The sequence below is a fragment of the Hydra vulgaris genome, chromosome 05, assembly GCF_038396675.1.
Source record: "Hydra vulgaris chromosome 05, alternate assembly HydraT2T_AEP".
In the NCBI taxonomy this organism is placed as follows: Eukaryota; Metazoa; Cnidaria; class Hydrozoa; order Anthoathecata; family Hydridae; genus Hydra; species Hydra vulgaris.
The window spans coordinates 10,600,380-10,612,913 of NC_088924.1; the positions used below are offsets into that span (position 1 = coordinate 10,600,380).

At 28.9% G+C, this 12,534-nt stretch overlaps 1 protein-coding gene across 1 annotated transcript; it reads right to left on the reverse strand.

Annotated features, from left to right (window-relative positions):
* Positions 1–2,184: 2,184 nt before the first annotated feature.
* LOC136079959 (uncharacterized) lies at positions 2,185–5,057 on the reverse strand. Its single transcript, XM_065796617.1, has 2 exons — positions 4,871–5,057; positions 2,185–4,688 (listed from the first exon to the last, which is right to left on the reverse strand). Exon 2 carries the CDS (start codon positions 4,382–4,384, stop codon positions 2,396–2,398), a length of 1,989 nt encoding a protein of 662 aa, XP_065652689.1. The 5' UTR covers positions 4,385–4,688; positions 4,871–5,057; the 3' UTR covers positions 2,185–2,395.
* Positions 5,058–12,534: the final 7,477 nt, after the last annotated feature.

The window sequence follows — 12,534 nt, forward strand, 5'->3', positions numbered from 1 at the left end:
CAAGGTTTCTGTTTTGTATAATTGTATTTTATAGCCTTTGATTGATGGAATTGGAATATTCTTGACTGAATATTTCAAGTTTGTTTTGTCCATTTACGTATACGACTTGAGTAGAATGCTCAACTTATGGAAAAAATATTTTGTATAATAGAGTTGAGCACTCAACCCGTTTACGTAAATGGAGAAAACAAACTTGAAGTATATATATATATATATATATATATATATATATATGTATATATATATATATATATATATATATATATATATATATATATATATATATATATATATATATATATATATATATATATATATATATATATACTATATATATATACGTACCATAAATTTTTTTTGCTTAAATTTCAATTTCACTCCAGAAATTATGCTTTAATTTTTTTAATAGTTTAATAGTTAATCTTTACCATAATGTAAAAAAAAGTTATTCAAAAGTATGTCAAACTGGGTCTCAAAAGAAGCGTATTTTCATAGAGATTTTAAAAATGTTATTCATTTGTAATAAAAATAAGTATTTTTTGTATTATTGCTGAATAACATTCTGTTAAAATTTTTTTAAGAGTCTTTAGCATTTTTTACATAATTTTTTTGTCAATAAATTTTAAGGTAAGATAAATTTTTGTCAATAAATTTTTTCGACAATATTAGGGACTTTACCTTAAATACTAAAGATTTGAACCCAAATATCTTTACAACTTGACGTGATGGTGAAAAATGGTTTGCATATTTGAAATCAGCATATTTAATTTGTTTTAAAAAACCACTTAGTTAACAAGATATGCACAATAAAATTTTATTTGTTGATCAGTGTAATTAATTGAACTATAAAACGAGCTAAAAAATAAAAGATCTTAAAGTGCACCGATATTTTTAGCCGTCAACCACGCTTCTTAACGCTTCATTTTTCTAATTGATTTGTAGCTTAGGTGTCTATAAAATTGATTTATTAAAAATCAGGTGCGGATACGTGCGGTTTCCAAAGTTATAAATAAAAATGTGTTAAAAGTCAGAAAACAGAAAACCGCATTTTATTGTGGTTTCAGACTATATCTGTTTATAACAATAGTTTTGCGTAAGTTATTTGTCAATTTTCATTAAGAATTAATTTTGATGGACTTGAATTCTATTATTGGTGTTATTATTGGTTTTTGTAGATGAAATAAAAACCCAAATATAGTGTTTACGGCCTTCTATAATTAAAAAAATGTTGTAAAAAAATACAAGTGAAACATGAACTTTTTTTAACAATGATAGATGAAAAAGTGGCTCAGTGTCTACATGTAGAATATGTGGAGCTACTCGACGAAAAATAAACGGTTTGACTAAAGTGCCTGCTAGGCCCGAAAATGAAAGTTCGTAGTAAGTGAGCAGCTAGCGTTAATTGTTGACAAACCGAAACAAGTAAGTGGTAATACCAATGATGGTAATTCTCAGCATTATAAAACCGTACAGAAAAAGGTTTAAGAACTTTATAAAGATACTTTGCAGCTTTTGAAAGTCAACCTATAACTTATTCCATAAAAACTCACTGTATAAAAATTGTTGTTAATAAGCTATTCTGAATATTTCTATATCATGCTTTTTTAAACTTTGAAAATATTCATGTAAATGTTGAAATATATGCAAATTAGTTGATTACACGCAACAATAGTAAAACGAAATTAGTAAAGCAATTAAGTCTAACATAGGGAAAATGTTTGTTAAATGTTTAAAAAGTACGTCTTTGTTTTTTGTCTACAGTTTAGCCGAAAGCTCGTTGAAATTCCACATCAAGTCACCCAGTCCATTGAACCATGTGTCTTCCATTTGTGTTATATTTCGACACATTATTCCTAATTATAAAAAAGTATTGCATGCAAAATTTCAGCTAAAAAAGTTTAGCGGTTGACAAGATATTGCAATTTTAATACTGACCTGGTTTCCCAAAATGACCCGGTTTTCATAACACTCTGAAAAAACATTTTCCTTAAAATAATAAGAAATAAAAATGGCAAAAACATGAAAATGAACATATATAATGTTTTTTTGATGCTGAATTCAATAAATGTACTTAAAATGCTCAAATATAAAAAGAACATGCATAAAAATTAATAAAACAACTAGTTTCTATAAACCAACTTTGGGGCCCAATATCTCAAAACATCCCCATCAAAAAAATTTTTTTTTTTACTGTTAATATTTTCAGCTGTTTATAATCTTACTAGGCACAAAAAATCTAACTGGAAAAACAACTAAAACATACGGAACTTTAATTTCAAAGATGTATTACTTTTTCAAGAAATTCCCAAAAAATATTTGTAAATAAAATAAAGTTAATCGTAATTTAAAAAGTTACTTAAATATACAAGATTTGTAAAGGTATCAAAGATGAAAGTTATTTTGACTGTGTTTGTAATAGTTTACAATATTGCTCCCATTTTACTTGTACTTCCTCTATTTCAGCATTTTCAAACACATAGTTTCTACCAGAACTAGAGCAAGCTTGTGGAACAGATAGTTTTTTCAATATGTTGGTGTTTGGAATAAAACAGCAGTCGTCTCTTTCAGGCCAGTTAAAACAGATTGATGGACCATTTGGATGAAGAAACTTAACTTTAGCATCAACTTCTTCTAAGTTGGTTTTAGTTACAATGCCGATCCACCACTTATCATCACAGACTACAGCGACATAACAACCTAAAGTGACAGTATCAAGTTGAGATATGTCTTGTTTCTTTTTAAGATTGTGGATTATTGTATAATTAGTGTCTGTAATACACCTCTTTGCCCCAACCTTGTTATCTCCAAGATGTATAAATTGATGAAAGCTACGAGTACCAGGTGGAGTTGTTACACCAGTATACCTTTCTTTTTGCTCTTCACGTTGCAATTGTAAGTCCAATCCCTTTATGTAAATGGAGTTAACAACTTTGATTTTATCAATACAAAATTCATACATAGCTTCTGATGTGAGAATTATGTTTCTGTACGGTCGTTTTAAACTTTCTTGTGCTGTTAATCTTTTTACAGTACCATTAATCCCATCGCATGGTGACTTTCCGTGGGACGTGGCAAAAAAGTTCCATTCAATTTTAAGGCAAAATTCGCTCTCTAGTTGACATAGATTGTAAAAGCTTTTACAATTTTTGTACTGTCCTGCGCAACCATCAGTGAATAAATGTAATTTGGACAGATTGGAAAATTTTATTGTTAATATTGGTATGATTAGTTGGAATATTTTGTACGCATAAGTTACATCATGTATAATGTCATCTGATATAAAACAGTAAGAAATATGTTTCAGTTCACCTTTATCATCTTTATAATATATGACTAATGGATGTAAATAACATTGTTGGGTGTTCCAATGATAGCTCTGTATTTCATCTTGGACAACAAAAGCATAATTTTCAGCAAAGTCGCCAATAATGATAATGTTTGATTGATCCATATATTGTTTCAGTTGGTTAAGGTACTGTGATTGAGAGTGAGCAATAAAAGAATGAGCTTGTAGCTTTTCAAAACAAGATGCTAATAGTTCAACAAACGTTGGAACATCAGCTGTTAAACTTAATAGTGTTGCACGGTCAGTAGTTTGCCATTGCTTGTAGTATATCTCAAAATCATCTTCGTATTCTCCAAAAATCTCATACAAATATTTGGTGAGGGGTTCTTTACCAGGACAATCATCACACTGTGCAAGCATGCATTCTTTGTTTTCTACTGAGCAAACGGTTTTTGAAAGTAAGTCCTTATACTTTAGTCCAATATTTAAAGCATCTACTAGCAATATGGCATTTTGGTGATAAGAACAAACACAAACAGAATGTGTACCACTTGCACCAGGCAAAATGCACCACTTTGGTCTAAGTGAAGCAAATTTTGAGTAACTTATTTGTATTTCTGGATTGTTTTCTTTGTATAATAAATATAGTTCCTTTAAATTAGACAAAAGCATTTTTTTTTGTTTATGGACGTTCTTTTGAATGCTAACATAATCTTTTTTTCCAGGCATAGTTCTACATAAATCACTTGAATCATAAAAAAGTTTAACAGAATCTTCTATTTCTTTTTGTAAGACTTTCCCTTTATAGAAAGGTGAGATAGCCAACAATCCTTTTTTATTAAAAAGTTGTCTAGCCTTTTTTGCTTGGTATTCTGTAACTGCAAAGTTATTTTGTACTTCTAATATTGACCAACTTGGGGGTGCCAGTGATAGAAGTTGAACAATAGTTCTTTTGTCAGAACATAGAATTTTTTCTTTTATCAAGCTCATAATTTCGACAAAGTTTTCAGCCTTCTTTTTAATGTCATTTGGTTCATAACACAGTTTTGAGGGAACATTGAATTGACTTTCAGTTTTTCTAGTAAAGCAACTTACCATTTCGTTGATGCACGCAACTTTCGCTTTCCTTCTGAGAATATATGTTTTGATGACTTTGAATGAGATTTTAGAGGAGATATATTAAAATTTTCAAGTTCTTCATTGATCTCCTGTCTTTTTGATTTGAATGATGATATTAGAAAATCTTCATCTTGTTCACCCTGACTTTGCTTCTCTTCTTTAAGATCTGCTTTTTTGGCAATCTTTTGCTTACAGGGTTTGCAAAGTTTCTTCCCAGGAGCAATATTTAAGCTACTTCTCATCATGTCTTGTGACTCATTTATCGTAACTACTCTAAGATTTTCTAAAAGTAATTGAATTGTATATATAATTGCATATAGCTTTATGTATTTTGTATATAGTATAATTGTATGTATAGTTGTATATAGCTTATCTTCACAATTGTTTAAAACATTGTTTATGTTTTGGAAAACACAAATTAAAAATATATATATATTAAAATACTTAAATTCCACTTTTACTTACTTGTAATTTTCTTTGTATGTTTTTTGAATGGATCACAGCATGCTTTCTGCCATATAGGATACATTTTCAAATAATTTGTAGCATGTTTTTCACATAATGTTGTTAAGTTTGATAGTTCAATGTTACAGCGTAATGATATAGCTATTTTTTCTTCGTTGCTTAAAGTTCCAATAACATCTTGTTGGCCTTTGCATCCATCTGATCTCATTAACCCAATAGAACACATCTTATAATAAACTGCTTTGTATAAATGTATTTCCTAAAAAAAAAGAGAATTCTCCTACTTAATTAAAAGAATTCTCCTACTTAAATAAAAGAATTTTCCTACTTAATTTTTAGTAAAAAAAAAAATTTAATATAGAAATAATTCAAACCTTTTCAGAATCCCACTGTTGTATAATTTTTTACACTGATAGATATTGTTAATTTTCTTTATAGATATATTTATATTTATATACAATTTATACATATATCAAATTGTTAATTTGTTAAAATTTAAATAAAATTTACGAATGCTGTTTTTTAACTGAACTTTTTATAAACTAGTTATTATAAACTTTTACAAAAGTTGTCAAAATTTTAAAAACAAATGCACATCCATATCACACTAATTCAGTTTTTATATGAAACAAAACAGGATGTTTTTTTCAGTTGTTAAGTTCAAATAACTAAGTTATTATATAATTAAGACTTCCTTAAATATAACAAAATTGTTTTTTTTTAAGGAGTCTTTTAACTAAATATAATATTTTACAGAATTCTATTTGAAAGTTTTTTAAAATAGCTTATTGAAAATTTGATACATCTTTGAAATTAAAGTTCCGTATGTTTCAGTCGTTTTCCCTGTAAGATTTTTTGTGCCTAGTAAGATTATAAACAGCTGAAAATATTAACAGCAAAAAAAAAATTCTTTTTGATGGGGGTGTTTTAAGATATTGGGCCCCAAAGTTGTTTTATAGAAACTAGTTGTTTTATTAATTTTTAAGCATGTTCCTTTTATATTTTAGCATTTTAAGTACATTTATTGAATTCAGCATCAAAAAAACATTATATACGTTTATTTTCATATTTTTGCCATTTTTATTTCTTATTATTTTAAGAAAAATGTTTTTTCAGAGTGTTATGAAAACCGGGTCATTTTAGGAAACCAGGTCAATATTAAAATTGCAGTATCTTGTCAACCTCTCAACATTTTTAGCTAAAATTTATATGTTAACTTTTCTTTTTAAGATGCAACAGCCAAAGAGGTTTTTAAAAAATTTGAAGACCCGTGGTTCAAAATTTTCTAAATTTTGGGTGATTTGATGCGGAATTACCCTCGTATAAATGTTTTCCCTGTGTCTAACGCAATGGTACCGTCCCTTTAATTTTTTCCACGGTAGTGATATCTGAGTAGTTGATTTTTTTAAATTCTATTTAAAGAATGCATGCCCAGACCAAAACCCTTAATCGATGTATGTGCGCTCCACTGCGCCTACCCCTAAATCAGCCGATGTAAGAGCGCTCCACATCGCCTATCCCTAAATCAGTGGATGTATGTACACTCACTGTGCCTATCCCTATATCAGTCGATGTATGCAAATAATTAAAATCAATGTAACTTTCAATATAAAACAATAATAAAAACTTTCAATAAAAAATAGTTAAAAAACATTTAAAAAATTTTCTTAGTGAAGGACTCGCTCCCGGATCATCGTGGTAGATGAGTCATTGAGATACCGCAATGCTAAACGTGGATTGTAAGCAGTGAGTCTTTTTAAATTTCTGCAAATAAAACTTTCAAAATCAACCAATAATATTCGCAGCCGTGATTTGAAATAAACCAATCAAACTTTACTACCGTGGCTTTAAGATAAAAGTTAAAGCAACGGTACCGTTGCGCTAGACACAACGAAATGTTTTTTTAATATAAATAAATTTAATATGAATGTATTTTCCAATTAAATAAGCATTTTATGTGTTTTTTACTGTTTCGAATGCTTTCAAAGTTTTTTTTATATAATTAAAAAGAAAATATTCAGTTAAAGATAAAATAAAAAATGACAATTTTGAATTTTTTGATTTTTATTTACAAATATTATAGTTAAATTTTTTTATAAAAAATAATACCTTAGAAGCGTCATATACTACTTTACATTTGTGCAAAATTTCAACACTTAATCTTTAGTAACAAAAAGGTTATTGATTTTTGATCCAAAACAGACCTTTATTTCCCACAGTGCGTTGCTTTACTCTAAAATAAAAATAATATACTTTCGAGAATTACAGGAAGAATTCCCTTAAAAACTACGCAAATTTTCAAAATAGAGTACATCCGCTACAGTCAACTATTTGAACTTTTTTTTTGTGATTTGAAAATACCTATTATAGGGTTTTTCTTCTCTGGAAGTTGTTATTCTTGTTTTGTCATATTTAGTGAGAATTAGCAGAGTGAATTTTCTGATTTTTTTCAAATATGCCCCTTAAAAACTACAAGGAGCATAATTGTATTTATATGGATGAAAAATTACTGAAAGTTCAACATTTTTTTCTTATTATATCAGAAATCAGTGTAGTATGATATATAAGGAGGCTTGCTAACTAAGTCAAACAAAAAATAGCATTTTAGCTAGTAAAGTCCCTTGAAAACTACACGATTTTCTCCTTAAATACTACATTACATTAGGTAAAATATGCCTCCAAAAGCTCCCTTAGAATAGCCAGGAATGGAGAGAATGTTTATACTGATCTTCTTTAACTTAGAAATAGTAGTAGTAGTCTTCTTTAACTAAGAAATAGTAAATGGTTATAACTGGTACCTTTCTGTTCATTTTGTGCTCATAATCTCTAATCAAGTATTTATATTCTTTATTTTTTTTTTGTTTAAATAAAATAATAGTATGGGAAAACTGCAATTTAATTTTTTTCTGCTGGTAGAAAAAGAAGTAGAACAAAAAGCCAGAAACTCTGAAGCAATATCAGAGGCAGTAGATTGGTGCTCAGAAAATAAAAAACGAGGACAGGCAGCATTAAAAACAAGAATGTTTGCTTTAATTAAAGATCGTGGTACAATAGACAGAAGATTAGATGGCAAAGTTAAGAATGTAAAAAAAGGAACATTTGAGAGTGTTACATCCAGATGATGAGAAGGAAATAGTTTGTTTTATCAGAAACAAAAACAGAGCCCACCAGGGATTCTCTAAGAAAGAAGTTTCTGAAATTATTTTGGATGTGCTGAAAATCAGAGATCATTTGAACGAAAATGGAAAAAGTGGAAGAAAGTTTATAAAACCAAGTGCAAAAACAGCCCTACAAAATGGAAGGTAAGTAAATTTTTTCTTTAAATTATTTTATCAACATCCTAACAGGTACAAGGGTACAGTAGATATTAAATAGATGTAAAATACTGAACCTTCTAATCCAAACTATTTAGACTCGAAAAATCATTTTGGAGAAGATGGCATGCTGAACATGAGGATATTGTCATTAAGAGGCAAGGCCGAGTTAGAATAAATAGAGCCCTAAATTGTACGAGGGAGATGGTTATAGCTCATCTAGGTACACATATTGTTTTTTTAGTTTAGCCAAAATATAAAAAGATCTATTTTCAATTTCATTCTCAAGTGTTCTACTACTTAGTTGTTATTCTTGAATAAGTTTATATATTTTGTACGTTGATAACTTAGGTAACTTGATTATATTATTAATTTTACAAATTTTTTTTATTGCCTTAGCCCAGATGCCTTAGCTGATGAACTAATTGCTTGTAGTATAATAAAGAACTATAAAAAAACAAAAAAAGATGTATGGGTTGGTGATATTGCAACAGAAAGAGTTTTCAATCATGATGAAACACCACAGTTTGTCAACTACAGTGTAGATGGTACTGCCACTGGGTTAGTTTATGCTGGAAAAGGAGAGACATGTAAAAAAATGATTCTTGAAAACAGAGAGTGCATAACTATAAACCCATTTGTTTCATTATCAGGTGAGCCAACTAAACAACTTTTCACAACTAAAGTTGTGGCTTTCACAGTTTTATATTTTTAAAAAGTGAAATATAATGTTTATACTATTAGGAGAGGTTTCATCGTGTCAGGTAATATTTGCTAGCGATGGCATAACGAGCCAAATGGCACCACAAAAAGCTGTCAGTAACATCAAAAATTTGATCATCCCCACAACAGAGAGTATTTCGCAAGATAACTGCTCATTACTGGCTGCGTATAAAAAACTTGATAAACATCTTACCGAACAAGGTATAGAGCGACCAGTTGTGCTTCAATCAGATGGTCATTTGTCGCAGTTTGACTTTAAAGTTCTTAATTTTTTGCGTGAAAAGCAAATCAATTTATATGTGTCTCCACCTGATACTATTGGATTCACACAGCGACTAGACCAAGCACCAAACCAACAGCTCCATCGATATTGAAATAACACGCGAAATGAGCTCTTTTCCTTTTTCCAGAAAATAAATTGAGAAAGATTCATGAATATCCTAGGAACAATGTGGAACAATTGGGCATCCGCTGCCAACATTGTAGCAGCTGCTAAAAGAGTTGGTATAAGTAAGAATGGTCTTAATGTTGATGATATACAACAGAATAAATTTGAAAAAGCAGCTCTTCTTATTGGTAAAACTGATGATATTTCTCTACAATCTTCTACTCCTCAGAAAACAAGAAGTGTGACCTTAAAAGACGGACCCTTGGCAATAACTCCGAGATCACAATCCAAAGTCACTTAAACAAAAGGAAGGTATGGTTCAGCAGAATATTGGAAATAAATGTATGAAATGTCACAATCATTCATTGAGAAAAACCTTAATTTAGCAGAAGTGCCTGGCTTAAACCCAAGGAGGCTAATCAAAAAAAAAGCAACGAGGGTCACTAATGTGCATGGATCTATAAAGGTTCAAGATGTTCTTTCAAAAGTGGCTTCTCTCGAAGGAGAAAAACAGAAAAAAAATCGCGATTCAGAAGAGAAACATAAGCTTCAAGAAAAAGAACTGTTTTATCGTTGCAAACTGCAATGCTCTTGTGTAGAAAAATGTCTAGCAAAATCTTTAAAGGAGTTGCAATGTCATTCCATTCTTAAATCTGTATGCACTAAAATAGCTTGTCGCATTGATAAAAAAAGCCGACAATGATTCTCCCTGCATCTGCAGCATCATCCTCTGATTCTTTAAAAAAAACACTCTATTTTGGTTCTGATTTAAATCATAATAACTCAGAGATGTTTTTTTAGATGAAATGTTTGTTTATTGCATGTCTCTTAGAATATTTTATGCTATTCAATTTTTTTTGTCATTTTCTGTTATTCAAAAAATAGTTATTGCTGTTATTAAAGCTGTTATTGTATTAAATCTAACTTTTCTTATCATTTTTCATATTTCCTATAATTCAAAATATACATTGTTATTGTATTAGAAGCTAGATTTCCTATTTTAATTCTAGTGACCCCTTAAAAACTACATTCATAGCACTGCGAAAAAAGTACAAAATAAACATCTTTAAGAGTTGGTAAATTAGTTAATATTACATTGGTGGATTAGAATAAGTGTAACATTATCTAGAAATAAGATAATTGCAAACTTAAAGTTAATTATTAAACAGTAGGAGGTCATAATGGATAAATTAAACCATTTTTAATACTAAAAATTTGGTTTGCATTTTCTTTTTGGGGATTTTAAAATTGTAAAAGAGGTAAATTTTTTATTAATTTGTCATCTAGGATGTTTAGAGAATCATTGATTCAATCATTGTTTAATAATTTCATTGACATTAGTGAAACCCTGAGCTGAAAGTTTATACGTGTATTGTTCAAGGGCGTATGTGTTTTTAAGGGAATTCTACCTGTGCTTAAGGAAGTTGAAGCATTTTATTTATGTCACTTTATTTCGTTTATGCGTCACTAAATTTCAATCAATTTTTTTATAATTAAAAAGAAATCAATCGTTTAGTTTATATTATTTATGTATGAGATATAAAACAGAAAATTTATTTTCTAGAAATTATTAAAAAAAATAAACAACAAATAATTTACAATTAAAAACATCTTTTGGTGTCTTTATTACGCTTAGTAGGTAATATTATCGTTAAATTTTTTATTTGCCCGAATTAACGCTAAATCTACTTTTACAGCTTTCTTGTCTTCGCACAGCTTTTCAGACATATTTTCTGCTGACATAAAATAATTCCAACATATTTTCTATCGACATATTTTGACATAATTTTGTCTGAATTATTTCTGCTAACTTAAAATATGTCAGATATATTTGGTAGTAATTTTGTCTGATATATTTGCTGTTTCATATTCTTGAAGAAAAAATCAATTTAATATATTCAAAAAGTAAAATGAAAATAGTTTATCAAATTTGTTGCTTTTTTGCAATCAATTATGCTTTATAAAACTTTTATTTTAAACCCTAAAAACAAACAGTTGTTTCATAAATGTCTTTTTCTGCTCTTTTCAGCGATTTATCATTTGATAGTATAGTATTACGAATAATATAGCATTAATAATTTTGATTTATTTTACAAAAAAATAATTGACAATTGCATTATAACTGCCCAATTAACTGCCATAAACTTGCATAAAATGTTTTGAGTAAAATATATATTGGAAAAATTTTTTTTTTTCGTTTTCCTTAATATTTAAAGTCAATAATGAAAAACAACTTATCGAATGAACAGACAAAAAGTCATTTTGATATTAAAAACAATTAGAGAAATGATTTGACTAATAATGCGCCGTCTTTAGCTTCATCTGATGAAATCATTTAGCATCAGCTGATGAAATCGGGCAAATTCTTAAGTGAATAATGCACTCAAAGAATTCAAAATTTTTATAATTCATCACAGCATGAAACGCTACATTCAACATGCATATCAAAATATTTTTTTGCTAATAAGAGAAGAAACTGAAAATGTTTTTATATCATTGATGTTACATGGCGCGTCGCAATTTGGAAGAAACATGTTTGGAGTTAGCTACAGATATATCTAGGACATGGAAATATTTGACAAAACCTTAGGCAAAATTACTCAAGAAGGTCGACAGTTTGGCGAAATTTTGGCTTCTCAATGGGAAAATGTGATTGGAAAAATTTGAAAATGTGTTAATGATATCAACGTAATTTGCACAGATTTGGGAAAGAACATGACACAAGTTTCAAATATCCTCCAAAGAATACAAGATCAAATGAAAGTTATCCTTGAAATTTATGGTGACCAGTTTATATTTTTCTAAGATAACGAAATTAATATAGGCGCTTTAGAGAATAAAGACGGGAGTTATAGTGAAGCCCACACTGTTTGCGTTGAAAAATCAGTTGGATTTTTCAACGCAAGATTTGTGGCGTACATGTGTGTAACCTAGCTGCCAAGGACGTAACGTCAATGTTTGAAGATGCATTGTATAATATCAGAAAGGTTGCTATTGAAGCCAATAAAGTAGCATATATTCAAACATTTAGAAATCTAATAAAACAGCATACATCTAAACATTTAAAAATCTAAAAAAAAGATTCAATTTTTTTGATGATAGAAGGTTTTCATACCAACGCAGAAGCGTATCAAAGGTAAAAACACGACAAATTGAAACTAAGACACGACAAATTAAAACTAAGACACGACAAATTAAAACTAAGATACGACAAATTAAAACTAAGAAACAATAACTTA